The sequence below is a fragment of the Ahaetulla prasina genome, chromosome 3 (assembly GCF_028640845.1).
Source record: "Ahaetulla prasina isolate Xishuangbanna chromosome 3, ASM2864084v1, whole genome shotgun sequence".
Lineage (NCBI taxonomy): Eukaryota > Metazoa > Chordata > Lepidosauria > Squamata > Colubridae > Ahaetulla > Ahaetulla prasina.
The window spans coordinates 193637462-193658277 of NC_080541.1; the positions used below are offsets into that span (position 1 = coordinate 193637462).

General features: G+C 35.6%; 1 protein-coding gene across 2 annotated transcripts in view; it reads left to right on the forward strand.

The window, feature by feature from the left end:
- ITCH (itchy E3 ubiquitin protein ligase) overlaps window positions 1–20816 on the forward strand; it is a 62724-nt gene that overhangs the window by 19148 nt on the left and 22760 nt on the right. For both annotated transcript variants that reach the window (XM_058175370.1, XM_058175371.1), the window contains exons 3-14: window positions 5729–5870; window positions 7496–7620; window positions 8743–8880; window positions 11102–11144; window positions 11944–12107; window positions 12934–13159; window positions 14667–14762; window positions 15454–15628; window positions 16320–16380; window positions 17237–17321; window positions 17812–17940; window positions 19456–19528. In XM_058175370.1, coding sequence (XP_058031353.1) covers window positions 5729–5870; window positions 7496–7620; window positions 8743–8880; window positions 11102–11144; window positions 11944–12107; window positions 12934–13159; window positions 14667–14762; window positions 15454–15628; window positions 16320–16380; window positions 17237–17321; window positions 17812–17940; window positions 19456–19528 — 1457 coding nt within the window. The remainder of the gene's footprint in view (window positions 1–5728; window positions 5871–7495; window positions 7621–8742; window positions 8881–11101; window positions 11145–11943; window positions 12108–12933; window positions 13160–14666; window positions 14763–15453; window positions 15629–16319; window positions 16381–17236; window positions 17322–17811; window positions 17941–19455; window positions 19529–20816) is intronic.

The window sequence follows — 20816 nt, forward strand, 5'->3', positions numbered from 1 at the left end:
TCAGCCATTTTGGCACCTTTTTCAACCACTCCATGTAGCTGAAGTTCAGGCCATCTATTGGCCTGGCTGTCCCAGCTCCTGGGGAAAATGATTTCTTGTCTTGCTATTGTGCTGTGGGCACAGTTCCATGCCAGGTTTCTGGCATTGCCCTCCAATGGTTTCTGCTCCCCTATCACAGGGCGGGTTGCAGTACCTCAGTGACAAGGATTCGACTACCACCGAGGGTGCTTCACTGGTTCCACTGGTGGGGTTCCCGAGCCATCACAAGAAGCTGCTTCTACAAGGAACCAGACAGATTGACAATTACGTCTGATGCCATCCTCTTTGGTTGGGGTGCCCACATGGGATCCCAGGTTGCCCAGGGACGGTGGACACAACAGGAGCTCCGCCACAACATAAATTGGTTGGAACTCAGGCTGGCCCACTTGACCCTGAGGTCATTCCAGCAAAGGGTTGTGGACATCATGTCCTCCTTCTGACAGACAATGTGGCAATCAAAGCCCATGTCAATGGCAGTATTGTCTCTGATGGAGAGAGACATTGTGCCGGTGGGCAGAGACTCATCTATTATTGCTCAACGCAAAGCACATTGCAGGAGTCTGCAACATGCAAGCAGACTGGTTGAGCCAGGCCACTGTCGACCAGTCGGAGTGGCGCCTACATCCCAGTCTGTTCGCAGAACTCTCAGAATGGTTCAGCCGCCTGATTCTGGATCTCTTCGCCTTTCCATCAAAATCTCACCTTCCCAGATTCTTTGCAAGGTTCACAGCACCAGGGGCAGAAGGGGTAGATGCACTACGATGCCCTTGGCCCAGGGGTGTATGCCTTCCCCCCTTCCCCTGATTCCAGCAGTAATCAGGAGGGTGCTGTCGGAGAGGGCGGATGTCCTGTTGATAGTTCCCCAGTGGCCATGGTTCACAAACCTGGTCGGCCTGTCGGTCACCAGACCCTGGAGGATTCCCCCGGAGAAAGTCTCCCTCAGCCAAGGCCCCATCATCCATCCGGAGCCTCAGTTGCTCCAGTGGACCATTTGGCAGTTGAGCAGAGACTTCTGAAGCGGGAGAAGTTCTCCAATAGGGTCATCTGGATGATCCAGGCAGCCAGGCGGCCTTCTATCACACACATTTATAATGCAACTTGGAGGATTTTCGATGACTGGTGTGCCAAGGGCCATATGGACCCTACCTTGGTCTCAGTGGTGGATATACTGGACTTTTTGCAGGAGGGCCTGGACAAGGAGCTATCCCTGAACACTTTACGATGACAGGTCGCTGCCCTGGCTTCCGTTTTGAAGTTTGGGGACATAGGCTTCCTTGCTCACCATTCTAGAGTGCGAGCCTTCCTCAGGGGTGCCTCCAATTTAAAGCCCCCACTAGTGCACTGCTATCCCACCTGGGGCTTGACCAAGGTGTTACAGGCCTTTACCAAGGCACCATTTGAACCCTTAAGAGAGGCCATCCTATGTGTCTTCTCATGTAAGGTGGCTTTCCTAGTGTCCGTTATGTTTGCCAGGTGGATCTCAGAGTTGGCAGCATTGTCAGTGAGAAAGGACTTCTGTGTTTTTCGTCCGAACAGGGTGGATCTCCGGTTGGACCCTGACCTTCTTCCAAAGGTTAACTCCTTGTTTCACTGAGCACAGAAATTGATCTTGCCTGATTCCTGTCCAAGGCCTTGGCATGTCTTGGAGCAGGCATGGCATACTCTGGATGTTAGGAGGGCCCTCCGCATTTACATCTCAAGGACCACTTCCATCAGGAAGACTGAGTCCCTGTTTGTTTCCTTTCAGCCATCAACTCTGGGCCGCAGGGTAATGCCTTCCTCAGTGGGTCGTTGGCTATGGGCATGTATTGCCCAAGCCTATGCAGGATCTCCCGATACCTCAAGGGATTACTGTATATTCAACTAGGGCAACCTAGGTTTCTGTGGAAGAAATTTGTCAGGTGGCGACGTGGACGTCCCAATCACCATTCATCCGCCACTATAGACTGGATGCTCAGAGCAGTTCCCGCCCATAGGACAGCCAAGCTTTGGTATGTCCCATCCTGAACTCTTCCGTCAGTACTATGGAGAAGGGGCGTTGGTCTTACCTGATATGCCTTTTCTCATGGTGATGGATAGGAGAGTCCAGTTCCACCTGGTGGACTGTCTGGTCCAGATTCCGGGAGGACGTATGTTTGGATCGGAGCCGGACTGCAAGATTCGCTTCGTCTTCATTTTCTACTGGGGACCATTATCAGGGAGGCGGGTCCTCAGAATTTCAACTCAGTCAGTAGAGCTACGAGGTTAGAGTAACCCATCCTGGACTCTCCCGTCGATCACCATGAGAAAGAGCGTATCAGTTAAGACTTACGCCCCTTTTAGAAATATTTTAGAAACACTGCCTTTTTAATACTCATGACTTCTTCATATATTAGGGACTTCTAAATGAAAGTCTTCCTTTAATCAGTTATGACACCAAACACAAAAGTTTATACTCTCTGTCGGACAGATTTTATTTTCTGAACTAGAAGATCTGAAGGCAATGCTTTTTTTAGCAGTTTTTCTTTTTTAAACCTCTTCCATGGGAATTACCATCATTTCTATGTTGTTGCTAGTAGTGTTGGTATGATTTGATCAGATAAGGACAGATTTTGGCCAGAAGAAACTATGAAAAAAGGTTTGATGTACCATGTGCTATCAGAGCTACTACTATTGTTAACATAATACAGGGATTTCTCAGGTGATTAAAAATATGTACTGAGACTGAAATCCCAAACTAAAAAAATAAAGAAAAGTATCTAGTAGAAACATTATGGATATGGAAGTCATCTTGCATTAAAATCCTGCTTAGGGGTATGACTTTGTTGGGCTGCTCTACGTGAGGACCTACAGACCTGCATTAGCTAATGGGCACTCAACACTATCACCTAACGTTGCCATTAGCTAACATTGAACTGTGCTGGCCTATGAGTGAATCAGCCCTCTGGAAAACCTTGAGTGAATGCAAGGGAATGGAGGCAGGCAACAATACTCTCCTTTCTTTTGTGCCCTTGTCCACACAGCTTCTATATTCTGCACTAGGGACAGTGCATCTGCATACATTGCAACCCACATAAAGAAACCTTGCTGATAAAAAATATGAATACATTTGGTCAAATGATGTTGAGGCAGAAAGTGAGAGGCCATTTTACCATGCCCTTCCTAGCCTTTCTGAGGACTCTGAAGACATGGCTTTGCCATCATGCTTGGGAATCTGGCTGTGGTGTAGAACCTACTAGATAGCTGTATAAATAGTCCTTGTTTAGTGACTGCCTCCTTTACTGACTGTTCACAGTGACAATACTAATGAAAAACTAACTTTGCAACCAATCCTTGCTTTTACCACCTTCACAAAACTGTAAAGCAAAGGAAAACTGAAGTGAAAGCTGAAATCATATTTCAGTTACCAGCCGTTTTGTTTAACAATCAAGTTGCCAGTCCCAAATGTCTTTGCTAAATGAAGACTACATGTATGGGTTGTGATGGGTTCATTGTACTGTCACCAAATACATTTTCTATCTTTTAATGTTTTTTTATATATATACAGTATATATACTTACTGTTTTTGTTTAATTTTGTTTATTGTGTCTTCTTGTTTTAATCAGTTGAGCCACAAAGCTGAGATTGTTCAGCTATATAAATTTAAACAAACAAATGGTTTAACATTTCTGAAAAGAAAGTTATGTTACGTTGAGTATTAAACTTGTGGCATAAGCTCAATTTCTTCTTGCTTGGCCTAAAAATCACTACTTAGCAGGAGTGTTCTAAATTTGGCAGGGATGACAAAAACTAATGTTCTCTTGCATTTTTGTAATTGAAGTGAGAGACTTGACAATTTTTAAATTAAACTGAGCTCATATAGTGATGTTAATATCAAAGCAAAATGGTTAAGGGGAATGTTAGCTGTTAGCCTCATTCTGTCACTATTATTTTTTATATGTACAATCATGTGAAATTAGATCTAATACTTAGATCTATATATATAATACTTAGAATATATAATACTTATAATAATATATAATACTTAGATCTAATACTGGCATTGCCCCAAGTAGGTGTTTCTTATAACTGTCAACTGGTCTCTGACATTGACGGCAAATATTTTTTCCCATTTCTCCATATAAATTTTTTTTACAGCAATGTTTGAGGGCTTTCTTGCAACCTGTGTCAGATCACCCGCATAGCCTTTAAGTGAGATTTATATTCATATTTTGACTTGCCCATTCCAGAAATCTTCCTTCCTTCCTTCCTTCCTTCTTCCTTCCTTCCTTCTATTGTCACCTTGTGGTGAGATGGGCAGCAGATAAATTTAATAAATAGAGAAAAATAAGCAAACAAACAAACAAAATTTTGTGATGGTGGGCTTCTCAGGCCCTGATGCAGCAAAACAACCCCTAACTATAACATTTCCACCAACGTGCTTTATAGTTGGTATGAGGTTCTTCTAGTGAAATACTGTCTTTGATTTTTATTAAGCATTTGTTCTAGTACTGTGATCAAATAACTATCTTTAGTTCATCTCTCCAAAGCACATTTTTCTAGAAATCCTGGTTTTTGCCTAGATGTTCATGTGCAGCTTTTAGTCTTGCCCTGGTGTTTTTTTCTGGATACCAAATGTTTCCTCCTGGTAGTTCTTCTAGGTAGATTTAATTGGTACAGGTTCCTTCTAATGGTAGATTCATGCATTGTGACATCAGCAGTGGTAAGAGCTACCTGTAGGTCATGTGATGCAGTTCTGGGAATCTTAAAGACCTCTTTCAATATCTTACATTCTGTTGTTCTGCTGAACGTGCTTGGACAAACTAACCTCGGTAGTGGTTTGAAATCTCCATGTCATGTCACCTGAGCTGAGCTAGCGATAAATGTGCTTACTTTTTCCTCCATGCAGAATTTTTATCTATGTTTATTTAAATTACACAATGGATTATAAAACGTAAATGGTGCACAGTATTCATTGTATTCTATCCCCTTTATCAATATAATTGAAATGTATTGGAAAAACTCTAAGATTTTAATGGGCTGTATATTTTTCACATGACTATGCATATTGATATCACTATATACTTTGGGCCTCACTCTCTCTATCCCAACTAAACTCACAGAGTTGTTGTAGGGACAATAAGAGGAAAAAGGTATGTTGAATATGTTCACTGCCTTGAGTTATTTGTAAAATTAATATGGGATACAAATACATACATATATACATACATACTTTAAATTTGTTTACACTTACATTTAAGTTTCTAAGCACCTAAAAATAAGCGTAGAACAATTTTTAAATGAAAATCATAGCCTTCAGAAACTCCATAAGAGCTACATACAAAATAAAAAATTGTTCTATACACAATATAATTTTGACTAATAAGCAACCTATAAATGTCAGAAACTATACATATGTACGTAGGTGGAGTGAATATAAACATATATTAATATTCATTCTCATATTTAGCTTATTCAAATAAAATGCACGCTTCAGGAACTTTAACATACTTTCCAGCCTCCATTCTAAATAAAGTGTTTATAATCTGTATTATGATGATGCTATCTGTTTTAAATATTGGACATCTTTCCAATCTTTCAGTTTAGGTTTGATCTAGTTCTGCTGTAATAAATGCTTCATTTCTTGACTTAAACAAACTGAATAATATGAAACGTGATACCTATCTGCAGGTCATTTTTGACCATGTTGTTCTCTTTCTTATTTTTCAAGTTATTTCGGCAAAGTTGAAAGAAAACAAAAACAAGTGGTTCGGACCCAGCCCATATGTGGAAGTTTGGGTTGATGGTCAGTCAAAGAAAACAGAAAAATGCAACAATACCAACAGTCCAAAATGGAAACAGCATCTTACAGTGTAAGTTTAGAAATATCATTTCATTAAATAGAAATACAATCAGATAATAATATGGGATGAATATTGATAATGGAAAAATGCAGTGCTTATAAGGAAAGAGTATAAATGTTCATGGGCATACAGAATTTTGTTTATTTAAATTTGTTGGATACATTTAAACACATTTTACCCAGTTTACATAACCTAACAAACATCTTAGGAGTTCCTACTTTCATTAGTCTGAGAGGAAGAACATAACTATTTGCTGCCTAAAAACTCTATTGGTCCCCAAATAAATGGAGAAAAAGTCTCCATTTGGGCAACCTTCTAAGCCCAATAAATGCCTGGAGTTCTCAAGCTATGTGATGCCATGGCTGTCTAAAATAATAAATGAATTTGTTCAAACCCCCTGACCCCAAAGAATAAAACAAATGACTTCATTGGGATTAAACAGGGAAAGAAGTACATATATCAGTATTTACTAAATGTTGATGTGTTTGTCAAAAGAATGGCAACCATTCCAACTTTATAAAAGAATACCATTTAATTGGAAATGAAATTACTTATTTTAAATGGGAACCTTGCTAACTTTTCTATAACTCCTGAAATCCAGGCTTCATGTTAAGGTAGTTACTTTCAATTGTCATTTCACATTTACTTTTGATTGAACTTTATTTTTTCTAACCCCAACTGTAGAAAAACATTGACTAACTGTTGTAAATAGAATCAGTATGTTCATAACTTTCTCTTTAAATTCTTGACCCTTATTGTGCACACTAATCCAAAATTCAGGGAGAGATACTGCCAGGGAGGTTTTTTTTACAAGGAAGTGTCAGAAGAAACATCAATGAACTGTTTCTCAGTAACAGCATGTATATCAGTTATCAGTTTAGTATCCATTAAAATAATGGATAAAAATACTGAAAATCAATAAAACAAATATTTCTAGAGATACTTCTAAGATTCTGGATGTTCTACTATACATATATTGTGCCAGCAAAAATGCCAAAACATTTCAAGAAAAGCCAAATCCAGGAATGATCAATACTGTAATGGTTTGTTGCATGATTTGTAGGTATCAGACATTATAGTTTGCAGAAATTAACCTCCTTTCAGTTCAATTAAAGGCCAAAATTGACAATATTTTTCAGTTTAAGCAAAGCAAATGTCAAAACCTTAACAGTTTTTTTGACATAATATTATTGGCTGCTAAGAAAAAGAAGCAGTCCACTGGAATGACTTCTAGAGTAGGGTAAACAGATGTAGGAAGAAAGAACTCAAAATTATTCATTATATTGTTTTGAAATAACTAAAAAAGACTCAGATTTGTATGTTGAATAATATTCCACACTGGAATATTCCCGCAGTTGTTTGATATTTTCTTTCAGAAAATGTTTGATCAGCAGCTGGACCTACTAGTATAAATCTGCCTAATATATGTTAAAAAACCTAAACATTAAAAAGAAAGTTAACATAGTAAAGTGACTAGCACTTTGATTACAATTCATATTTCACCTAAAAACTCCAGCCTTCAAAATTTTAAACTATTAGCAACTTTTTTCAAAATAGACCTCTCTGTGGTATTTTGATACATAATTTAAATGAAGGAAAGATGAGCATGTTTGATATTACTTCTGCTTCTTTAGAATTGTCTCCCCTGTTAGCAAGCTACATTTTCGTGTATGGAGTCACCAGACATTGAAGTCCGATATCTTACTTGGAAGTGCCACACTAGATATTCAGGAGACACTAAAAACAAATAATATGAAACGTAAGTATGTAGCAACAAATTACTGAAAATTATATACTTTTACATACATGGAGCCCTCTTTAAAAAAAATAATAACAACAGCATAGCTGTGTCTGATACAGGCATGCCAATAATTTCAAAATTAAAACAATTGAATTTGAAATAATCTGGACATAAAAACAGCTCTTATCTGTACGCTCTGGAAATACTTTTGAACTTGAACCAATTATGTTCTGAGTTCTAAATTAGATTTAAGTAGGGCCAACTCACAAGGAGCAATTGTCTGAAGAACTAGTGAGCAATCTCAAGTCCTCTCCTTGCTGGAGAGGAATAATGATGAGCCAGTCTATTTGTTGGCTCTTCATTCCATTGTGGTTATCTTCACTTTTAGCAAAGCCATCTTCAGTTTGCCATTTCTTCTCTGGAAGGATGTTCCCAATTTTATAATTTCTGTATATATTTGAAACTGTTGGTCTAATGTCAATAAAAGTATCCAAGCTTTCTCTGTTGCATTATTTCTACAGAATAATGATGAGTCATTTCTTAGATTTTAAACAGTGCCATTCTAATTCATTCTTGACACTTTGAAATGCACATTAATATATGGTGATGTTTCTAAAGGATGTTGATACTTAAAATTATATAGAAATAAATGAGCTGAAATAAGAAAGGTATTTGCAAAGAACTCTGATTTTTTTAAAATCAGATGAGTCAAGTGATTTGAATGGAAATCCTATTTTAAAATGCAGTAGCAAAAACTTTTGCAGGAAGCTTTGCTGCTGAATTGCCCGTTTAGTTAAAAATCTGCTGTAGAATATCTGAAAAACATTTGTGGTCCTCTTGGTGAATGTCAAAATATCTAAGCCTTTTTCATTTGGTGCAATAATGGAACAATTGTAAGAGCTCATTTCATCAATGAGATTTATTTCCATAGACTGTTGAAAAATGTGTGGCACAATAAGGGCTGATATAAAGATAAATGTGAAAAAATAGGAAAGGAGCATTGAATTACAGTTAATACTATCAGCAACCCTTTAAAATGCATATGTGGGGGATTAAAATATTTTGCTAACAATTCTAACCCATTTGCTTAGCTTTAAACAATTAAAACATTTTAATAAACTATTTCTGTTTTTTATATAGTTGAGGAAGTGATTGTGAACATGGATCTTATTGGTGACAAAGAACCAGCTGATGGAATTGGAGAGTTGTCTGTCTGTCTAGATGGTATGCAGGTGGATCCCGAGCTTCTGACTAATGGTGATGCCTCAAGCATAAGAAGTGAGTAATATTTTCCTATAGAGTATCTATGCCACATAAACAAAGCCCTCAATCTTTGTTCAGCTCACTCTGAGGTATTTCCTGTGAGAAAAATCTGTTGAAACCATAGATACTCTACCCTTATGCTTTTGGTTTCTTGCCAGAACAATTCTATTTTAAACAGCATAATTTTAAATAAACTATATTTTATTGGAGTGAACATGATGACTTAAAATCTTAGCTACCAGACAATCTTAAACCTGCTTGGGATACTAAGATGTTTTGGTTAGAGGCCCAGTCCTTTGGAATAGCCCCCCCTCCCCCCCTCCCAAAAAATAATCTCAGACTTGCCTCTTCCTTTAACATCATTCCCAAAAGTAGTAAAGACAAAACTGTTCCATTTGGAAGTTATTTGCCATCAATTATTTATTACTGCTGTGTTGTGGTTTCATGTTCCAGATTGGCTCATGATGTCAAGATTTTAAAAGTTAGATTTTATCATTTTAAACTATTTAAATTTATCAGGTATGTTTTCATTGTATAATTGCTGACAATACTGTTGGTGTTTTAATAGTTGACTTTTGTTAAGTCCCTGGCAGATTTGGAGGCATACAAATGTAATAAATAATATTCAGAATTAGTAATGTCTAGAATAACCAGAAAACCAGCCAGTTTCTGGCTTGATAGGGTTCAGTTTCAGATTCTTACAAGCCTCCACCCTGCCAGGCTTTCAAGATTCTACTGTTAACCTTTATAAACAATAAATTAGAGTTCCAGTATTCCATTCAGTTTCTGTTTCCTGATGTGGCTGACCTCAGATGATTGACACTGGGACTCTAGTCTTAAATATAAAATCTTGTATTCAGCCATCTGTAAAGCAGGGAGCCATGGTGTCGCAAAGGATCAGCAACATCCCCCCTTCTAACTTTTGATTTGTGACCACTGAAGTGTGAAAAAAATGGCCCAGATACTTCGTATATGTGTTAAGCTCTTTTTTTTAATAGCAGAAGAGTAGTGACAGTAATTCAGTTTGTTAGTTAATACTTCTATTTACTAATACTAAAAATACTAATATTTTTCTCAAACTGCTGTATACTGCATACATCCATCATATTTTGCTGGTATTGTAAAACTCTGCCTGCTCTGTGGTCAGGAATCAGTCTTCATTGTTGTCAGCTCTTAGTGGATTTTATCTCACCAAAGTTTTCTTATCAGAATCAATTTTCCTTTGAATTTTTTTCCTACCTTAAGCCTTCGATAACGTTTCTAATAAAAACCTACTTTTCCAGATCCCATGTCCATTTTTACTGAGAGACTGTTATTCTTCTTACGGCCCTTTTGGAGTGTTGAGCTATATCACCTTTTCAATTTGCATTGATTGTAGGCACATGAATTAGGAATTAAAAGAATGTAGTCCAAGGTATAAAAAGGCAACGGGTTGGAGAAAAATGTATTAGACCTTTTATATAGCAGTTCGTCATTCGCAGAATTCTTTCTCAAAAATAATTTTTCTGTTTTAGAAACATCTCATTATCAGTCAATTGATATTTATTTTATCTCTCAAGTTTTATTTTTATGTATGAAGCCCAAAATGGCTAACTAAAAATCCAGGCAAATAAGAGTTGTCTTTTTTAATAGCAGAAGAGTATTTAGAAGCGAAGAGCTAACATGGACAGGTGACCTGCCTGGGGAGTTAATTTGAAAAATGTTGCTTCATCAAAAAAGACACTAACCTGGATCACCATTGTTCCAGTTTTCCCCCATTTGAGAAATAACTTTCTATACTGTGTTATCCATAGCCTCTAGTCTTCCTGCAAATGTCAGTTGTTTATTTTCAGGCATCATAAATGTATATTTTAATCAAAGGCAAGCAATGGTATTTACAAACTCCCTGTCTTTTCTGATTTTAATTTATATAAAATCACAGAATTCTCTTTTCCTCTTCTTAGCTCCCTAAAAAGCTTGCCTTATTTTGGAGTTAGGGTTAGAGTTCAGAACAACACTGAAATGAGGGCTTAAGTGAAAGGAGCTATTGCTGAAAATTGTCAGCCTCCTCTGTTGCTCAGCTAAGAACTGTTTCCTGGTTCTGGGTTCTTCTGATTTGGTGGGACAACTATGGTCCCACTTTATCATATATTTAGTGTCAATATTTAGGTGCATAAAATTGCCTGGTATAATTATGTAATGTTTATATCTTTTTAGTGTGATAAATGTTATAAATTTGTATTGTCTTATGTTTAAGGTCCTGACCAAAATGATGGTTCCAAAGCAAAAAGTGAAACAAGGTAAGGTGGTTCCAGTTGTATTTTACCATGAGTTCTAGATGATTGCTGGCCTAGCTATAATTGACTCAGCATAAATACATTTAAAATTTATATTTAAATATGTATTTAAAGTAAATAGAGTAATTCAGAAAGACTAAGCAGAGAGCTGATTCAATGACACGGTTTAATATCTGGTGAATTGTATCTATGTTCTAATGTCATAAAATCCTTTCTCAGCTTTCAGCAATATGCTGTCAGAATTATTCATGTCACTCTGGCTATATGAAATCAAATTCTACATACCATAACAACCTACACTGACTTCCTGCCTGTTTGAGGATCCTGTGCAGGCAGCTCATCCAAACGTCTCCATTGTGTTGCCCCACCCAAGTGTTTTTGATCCCAGCCCATTATTTCTTTTAACATCCATTCTAGTATCTCAGGCAAAATGAGATACATTTCCAGACACTTCCCTTTGATAGCTCTTATGTCAAGAATTGCTTTGCAGAATAACACATGAAATAACCTGCCCTTATTGAAGTTTTTATGACATACCTGCATATTTTTTACCCGTTCTGCTCTCCTTCCCCTTTTTGAAAGCAAAATGATAAGAGTACTTATCATCTTCATTGTGGGCATTATGGGCATTGTCAAAACGGAATGCTGGAGGTCAGCATATAACTCTGCAATAACTTCAGTGATCCTTTGCCCTGTTATATAGCACAGTATGTAGTATTTGATTTGGAAAATTAACTCCCCTTTTTTATCTAGATGCCAACTTCAAATTTCAAGGATAAATTGTATTTTCCTATCTATTAAGGTGTGGCAGTGTTGACAGTTGTGAGACTGCTGTTTCCAATGAAAACAAGGGGGCTAATATCAGTGACTCTCCATTAATTGCAAATGGTGGCTTCAAGCCTTCTAGACCTCCCAGGCCTTCTCGACCACCTCCACCCACTCCGCGTAGGCCTTCAGCTCCAGTTGGTATGTGAATATCAATATGAGATAAATTTTCAAATTCTCTTGAGTTCAGAGTTTATTTTACTTACAAATGTTGCGAGGAGTTCGTTCCTGACCGGTTCAAGGTTGACTCAGCTTTCCATCCTTCTGAGGTTGGTAAAATGAGGACCCAGATTGTTGGGAACAATATGCCGACATTTGTAAATTGCTCAGAGAAGCATCTAAAGCACTATGGAGCAGTATATAAATCTAAGTGCTATTGCTATTGTTTTCCCTCTGCACTATTTAATCTTCTGACTTTCAAGAAAACATTCTCAAACTATATAAAGAGAAGTTTACAATGTTAAGACATGGATGAGTAAAGTTTGGAATATTTCACTATATTTATATAATAATTTTTTCATACTGAAATATTTTTATTTATTTATTTATTCATTTACATGAACCCTCCCCAGACCTAGCTTTGAAATTTTATATTATATATTGTCCCCTGCAAATGTGAATATTCTCGTTAAAGACTTCTAAATTTTTGTGATCAAGAGAACGAGAACTTTTATCCTGAATTGTTCATCTTAATTTTCTGAAACTATAGTTTCCTTGAAATGGAATTGTTTAAAATTTAACTGGGAGCTACTTTTTCAAAACAATTGATCCCCAATTTTTAATGTCGTGTTGTAAATGAATTTTGATATTTAAGTATTTTCTAAAAGGCTTTTTACTTGACTATTCTTAATCAAAAAAGTCTAATAATGCTACTATTATCATGTAACATGTAGAAACCTACAGGCTTTCTTGGATGTATCAGAGTAAAGGTAATCATTGCCTTCTTTCCAATCTTTATTCTCTGCAGCATGTGTCAATGGCCCTTCTTCCACAGAATCAGAAGCGGCTAATAAAGAAACTGTGCCAACCGCAAGCATGTCAGCAGCAGAACCAAGTTCTGATGGAGGAACTGCGGGGACAGCTCTTCCTGCAGCATCTCCTGTAGCAACACCACCCATATGCAGACAAGTTCAGCCAGCAACTCCCATTTCACAGCCCCATCCTACGGTTAGCCAAGGTCCTCTTCCACCTGGGCAAGTGTTCAGTGTTGTTCAATTCTGTATTACAAATAGTTTTACAAGTAGAACTCCAACGCCTTCGACATGACCTGAGTTTAACTCATAGAATCATCTATTACAATGTCCTTCCTGTTGAAGACTACTTCAGCTTCAATTGCAACAATCACGAGCACACAATAGATTTAAGCTTAATGTGAACCGCTCCAATCTTGATTGCAGAAAATATGACTTCAGTAACAGAGTTGTTAATACTTGGAATACATTACCTGACTCTGTGGTCTCTTCCCCAAATCTCCAAAGCTTTAACCAAAAACTGTCTACTATTGACCTCACCCCATTCCTAAGAGGTCTGTAAGAGCACATTGTGCACATAAGAGCACAAGCGTGCCTACCGTTCCTGTCCTATTGTTTCCTTTCATTATATCCAATTAATATAGTTATTACATACTTATGCTTATATATATGCTTATATACTGTATAGTTATTTCATGCTTACGCTTATATATACTATGTGACAAATAAATAAAATAAAAAAGTAGTTTTGTAGCTTAGCATCTTTTCCTCTGAAAGACAGCACTTTCTTACATCTCTTTCATGCCTGAAATCACCCAAAATATGATTTGTATACTCAGAAATACAATTCTGCCACCTATAAACCAGTTCTTTATGATATCTCACATGATGACACAAATATCAAAATTCCTATAGCGACGAATGTTGAATGCAGCACCAAAACAAGATAGCTGATATAAGTCGAGCTAAGCAGGTACACTGCTTAGCCTTCTGTAATACTGGTGGAAAAATATGGTTTATAATTAAAATGATATTGTTTCCAACATATCATTAGAAATTATTGGGAAATATGAACTAGTGTGGCTATTGTCCAAGTGGTACAACACTACTAGATCATCATAAATTCTTGTTCTCAAGTTAATGTGATATAGTAAAGACAAAATTTACTAGATCTAAATGATCTGCTTCTTATTAGAAGGACTGTAGTCCAACAAAAATATGAATAAAATAGAATTCATTGGAATGACAAGCAGGTTTTGTACTGCTTTCCCCAAAACTTAAAATGTGATGGGAAATGGGTATTGTCAGAGCACTAAATCATACAGATAACAATTCAGATCCTAATTGGCAAATTAAGTTGGTCCAAAATTCTTAGCCTAAAATAGTTTGCAGAATTACTATGAGGTTAAAATGAGAAATTCCATGTTTGCCACCCTAAATATTTGAATTAAAAAACAGACAGTTCAAATGTGATAAAGATTTTTAATCCAGGAAATTCGTGAAATTGCAAATTGTTGAAGAATTTTGTTTATCAGGGATTGCACTATAGTAGTAGCAGACTTATAAGTGTGAAATGAAAGTAAGCCTTTGGTTTATATAATGTCTATATATGAAGAAAATGCACTTATTATATATTGCAGTTGTAGATGGATTAAGAAGCCACTTTCAAATAAGCAACAAGATGAAGGTATTTAAATAAATTCACATGTGACAGTTTGTTTTTTTCCAGGTGGGAACAAAGAGTAGATCAGCATGGCCGGGTGTATTATGTAGATCATGTAGAAAAAAGAACAACATGGGATAGGCCAGAGCCTCTTCCTCCAGGGTGAGCAATTCTCTATATATTAATTCATGGATTGTTTTTTGCTAGCTTGTTATTGCTTTGGGAGTTATATATTTTATTATTTTTGAATGTTGTTTTTGTAGCTCTAGAAATTTGGAACATTCCCAAGCAATTGTAATAGAACCTATACGTATAAATTCAGCATTGTTAAGTTTGCTGTACTGCCTCTATCTTTTTTCTGGTTCAGTAGACAAGAAAGCAATCATCCCATTTTTCATATACGAATATATTTATTTAAATATATATGATACACTTGAATAATTTAAAAAGAAAAGCCTTATTTTTGCTATTAAAGACAAAGTAGACATGAATAAATAAAGTGTAGATGCTTTAATCAAAATGCTGGAATTGAGAAATAGAATAGCATAGGGATAGAATTAAAGATAATACTTTTTCCTCACTGTTTCAGTAAAATTGAGGAAATATTTTGCTTGACCCATTTTATTTATTTGTGTGTAGGTTTAAAGCCTGGCTTTCATTCAGGATCTCCAAGTGGCAAACATAAGGCTCCCTATGTGTGTGTGTGTGTGTGTGTGTGTGTGTGTGTGTGTGTGTGTGTGTGTGTGTCTTTTATATTGCATGCATTCTATGTTTTGTTTCTTTTTTTATCTGATTGCTATGTACTTTGTGATCTGTGCTGCTTTCATTTAAATATATCGCTCTTGTTTTTTAGTTGGGAGCGCCGAGTAGATAACATGGGACGGATTTATTACGTTGACCATTTCACTAGAACAACCACTTGGCAACGACCAACTCTGGAATCTGTCCGTAATTATGAGCAGTGGCAACTTCAGCGTAGCCAGCTTCAAGGAGCTATGCAGCAATTTAATCAGAGGTTCATATATGGGGTGAGAACACTGAAGAATGGGTTGCAAATCAAATCTAACATACATTAGCACAACACCATCTATGAAAATTAAGAATTTAGAGAACAATATATTAATTTCTATTGAGAATCCATTAAGTTTCCAAAAACAAAGCAATACAATAAAATTTAAACGTAATTTGTTTGATATACATAGAAATTACTGTTTTTCCTTCTTACATAGTTTTGGAAAATTACTTCTGCTTACAATATTATTTTGAATAATTCTTTACTTCAGAGGATTATGGCTCAGATATTTCAGACTAAGTTTTATGTCTTTCTTGGAACAATGTAAATAATGTTTAGCCCAGTATAATAGAGATTATGATCATAATTTATTCAAAAAAGACATTCACATTGACAATATTTCTTTGGATTTGCAGAATTTCACTTGAACTCAGTCTTATTTTGTAAAGTTACCCCTTAAGTTTTGAACCCTAGCACATCTTGTATTGTATTAATTTTATTTATATGACACCTAAAGATTTACTTGATGAGTTTATCTCCTGCTAGAAAATCTTAGCCAGTGTTGGGGGCTTTTAACTTGTAATAAACATATAATCTAAACTTACTGTCTTGAAAGAGAAATCTTGCTTTAAAATGATATATGCATAGCACAGATTTTAGATCAGTTTAATTAATGGTTATTAAGATGTGTCTTCTTGTGATTATAGAATCAAGACTTCACACAGAGTAAAGAATTTGATCCTCTGGGTCCCTTGCCACATGGATGGGGTAAGATATTTTTAAGTTCTAGTTTCTAATATCACTTATTTGAAATTTATTTTTACTCATTTCATTTAGTAATCACTGGGATATTTTTTCTTATCTGACATTCATGACTCCAAAATTTACATGCGGTGGCACTGAGATGCATAAACCATATAAAATGTTATTTTCTTTCATTTATGGAGTTAATGCATAATGTCAGTTTATTTTTCCTACTTTACATGTAAACCTGTATAATTGTTTAAAATCTGGAATCAGGATTTGACCTTTGTTTCTTAAATAGTGAGCGGGATGTATCCTGCTGAAGGAGTATTACTCAAAAAAAGTGAGGGCTATTTTTTTTTCTGAAAGTAGATTTACTCTTTGTTGCTCTTGCATTGGCACCTTATAAAGATGATTTAACCTTGTAGATCAATTTAAATACTTCATTTACATAACTATTACAGAAGACCATATTTCCAGGTAAAGTGTTTAAGATTAAAACCAACACAAAGTGATTTCAAAGCTGCCAAAATGTAGTTGGATGGTGTGAAAATAAATGCTTTCTCAGTGATAATTTCCATATTTACAATTCCTTACATTCTCTGAAAGGTTCCATTTGAGCAAGTTCATCTGTTCATTATTTCCCAATGTTCATCTCCTATTACACATCCTAAGCTTTTCCTGTGAGGCCCTTAATGCTAGTTTTGAGGGGAGGGGCATCCAAATTGGTGTAGTGCGTAATAGCAATAGCAATAAGACTTACATAAGTTGGGTGAGATATTTTCCATGAACAAACAGGCCCACGTAAATATTACTTACATATGTCTTACATCAAAACTAACTAACTTACATCAAAACTAATTACTGTATTTTCTCTCAGAAAAGAGAACAGACAGCAATGGCAGAGTATATTTTGTCAATCATAATACTCGCATCACACAGTGGGAAGATCCCAGGAGTCAAGGGTAAGATCCAGCATTGTTCAACCATGTTCCAAAGGCTATGCACCTGTGCTGTAGTAATAACTCAAAAAGGCATATGCACATTGAGTAGAGCTTTATGGTATCACATTTGTCTCTTTGGATTCTCAGTGAAAATCTTACAAAGCTTAAATATTACTGTTCGGTTAAGATGTAGTATAATTATATGTGACATGTAAGGAAATGCTGTAAGGAAAACAGTGTTATTTGTTCTCTTTGATAATCTAGTAGATAAGGAAACATTGACCTCTGATCACTGAGCAGGAATAGCAGCATTTTTAATATTCTCTTACTAAATGTCTCTGGGTTTTTTTCTTTCTAATGGCGCAATCCCTTTGAGTACCAGATAAATGGTAGTGGACAATTAAAGTTCTGCTCAAATAATTGCTAGTTTGGATTTAAGATGCAGATATGATTTGCATAGTCTATCAGTTTTGTAACATGCAGTTCATATCTTTTGTATCTGTTTTTATAGTCAATTAAATGAAAAACCTTTACCAGAGGGCTGGGAAATGAGATTCACTGTGGATGGAATTCCATATTTTGTGGATCACAACAGAAGAACAACAACATATATCGATCCTCGTACTGGAAAGTCTGCTTTGTACGTTTTTTTCCTCCTAAAATATCAATAGTGTTTAGGTAGCCTGTAAAAAGGGACAGGGTTTTACACAACACTGGTTGGGTCATCTTTCATACTAACTAAATTACATTGCTACTTTCTAATAAAATATTATTTAATAATACTGGTTAATATACCAGTCTGAATTTTGAACTTTTTCTCTTTTATATACACTTTATTCTCAAGGCAGGTCCAGTTTATTTCTGCTTTCAGACAGTTTCTAAAACAAAACAAGATAATGCTTAAAGGGAATTATTTTTCAGTGTTTAATGTGAACACTGTTTAATGTAATGTAAATGCTGAATCCATTTGAAACTAAAAGTGGGGTAACACGGAAAATTAGAGATATCAGCAAATAGATTTTTCTGTCCTTTCACTTTATAATTTGGAATTGTTCGCCTTGCTTTCAGTAAAATTAGAATGAAAAGAAGACTTCCAATTTATCTTTCTTCACCACCTTCTTTCCCTCCCCTTTTTCCAATCTTTCCATTTAATTTGCACTAGCTGGGTTGTATGTTAGGAATGAGAGAAAAGGAATGGATGAAGTTGCTCAGTCTTGGCAACTTGTAGATGTGTGGGCTTCAACTCCCAGAATTCTGATTGATGAAATGAAGTCCATACACTGAAATAGACTATCCTTCTCTTTGTTCTGGTTCTGATGCCAGGATGAAAGTCCATTTTTTCTGGGATAAACTGCAATTCCCAAGGATCATCAGCGGTTTTTTTAAGGTACTATCAGGGAGGAAACCAGATGCCCCTTGACTTCTTTTACAGTTGAGGCAGTGCCAACTGTATAAATACATATATACGGTATATATAAGTCACTCCAAGGTAGATTTAAAAAATCCTATTTCTAAAAAGAAAGTTTATATTTAACACAAGATAGGAGATTGCTGTTTTAAGTAATGATTTTTATGGAGTATTGTGAGGAGATAATTTTTATTAATTATTTATCAATTAATCAATCAAATTTCTTTGGTGCCTATCTTGCAGTTCAAACTACTCTGAGCAGCTAACATTTAGATAAAACAAACATTCAAAGATTATAAATATAAAAATGGATTAAAATTACAAAAATTAAAACAAGCTAAAAAGGGTTTAAGGGGCAGAGATGAGGTGCCTTCTCCGTTAGTGTACGAACCACCTCTAGCCAGATTCTCTTTCAGGATAACATGCCTGAACGAGGTTTTAAGGCTTTTTCTGAAGTCAAAAAGAGAGGCAGCAGACCTTGTCTCCTGAGGCAAGATATTCCAAAGGATAGGAGCCGTAGCAGAAAAGGCTCTTCTGGATCACACCAAGCCAAAACTTCTTAGCTGATGGGATCTGCAGTAGGCCATTTCTGCAAGCACCAGTGGGGTGGGCCAATTCCATTGGGGAAAGATGGCACGCATTCTGATAGCATATTTTTCTCTTCAATATTATTCCGTTATTTAGGTAAAATCCTTAACTGAATATACATTTGTGCTTAATCAGTGTCACCTTGATTTTTGCTTCCAGAGACAACGGACCTCAAATAGCCTATGTTCGTGATTTCAAAGCAAAGGTCCAATATTTCCGATTTTGGTGTCAGGTGAGAGATACTTCTCTTTAGAAATGTAATCATGAAGCTCTTGCTATCATCTGTAAAACATGTAATCTTGCCTGAAATCATGCAATTTGTTACTCCATATTGTGATTTATGTAGGTTAGCATTGGCATTATTGTTGTTTATAAGACATGGTTTATTATTAGTATTAGTATTGAAAATCAGGATTAATCAAATCAGAGTTTATAATTGCCTCTATATGTTCAGAGTAAGAAATATTTATATAATGCTTTCTGATATTATATATCAGGTCCTGCAACTAGTTTTCTATATCCTGGATTTTCTGAGGCTGATGTATATTAAAACAGCTCCAGAAACATAAGGGTTGAAGAGGAAAAAAGGACAATTGCGTTCCTCTCATTCTGCAGCAATTTTTCTTTTTTTAAAATTGTCTTGATCTATAATGCCATGTAGACCCAAACAAACGAACCACTCCCTCCTGCTCCACATCATTTTTTTTCTCAGAATTTTTTTTTATTTTTTTAAAATAAACCACATACAAATCATTTTTCAACAGGATATCAGTCAGGTACATAATTAAACATAATTCCAATTTCACCCCCCATTGTATCATTTATCCAATATATTTCTCTTTCCCTCTTAATATTTTATTATTTGTACATTTCTATCATAAAATCTGTTCCTTCCCCCTATCCTGAAATGGGTGTTAAATCAAGTCTAATCCCCTTATTTTTTACCCCCTTTCTTGCCCTTCCCTTCTTCATTAAAATATTTATCCCCAACACAATTTTCTTCAATCACCATCTATAATCCTTACATTCCACAAAATATAACAATAATTGTCCCTAGTTTCATCAAAAAAAAAAACCATAACAAAAATAAAATAAAATAAAAGAGACAAAATAAAATCTAAAGAAATTATTTCTTACATTCCATCAATTTCAAAAAGATCTCCCATCACCAATAACAATTTACAAATTATCCATTCTTAATAAAAGAGCAAAATAGAAAAAAGCAAACATTTCTTATTATTCAAAAAAAAATTTTCATACTTATATTCAAATATTTTATGGAAAGTTTTATCGTAAATTATTTCAATTTCATTACTTATGCTTAGAAAATTTCATATTTTCTTAATTTAAATTCCTTAACACTCCTTTCCCTCTTTTCTCACCATTTTTATAATCCTCTGATAATCTTTAATACAGGCTTTAACTTTATTTTTAATATCATACATTTTATATTCTTCACTAGAATTGCTGCAAGCTACTCTTGTTTTTAAAACATTGTTAATATTCCAATTCTGTAGTTA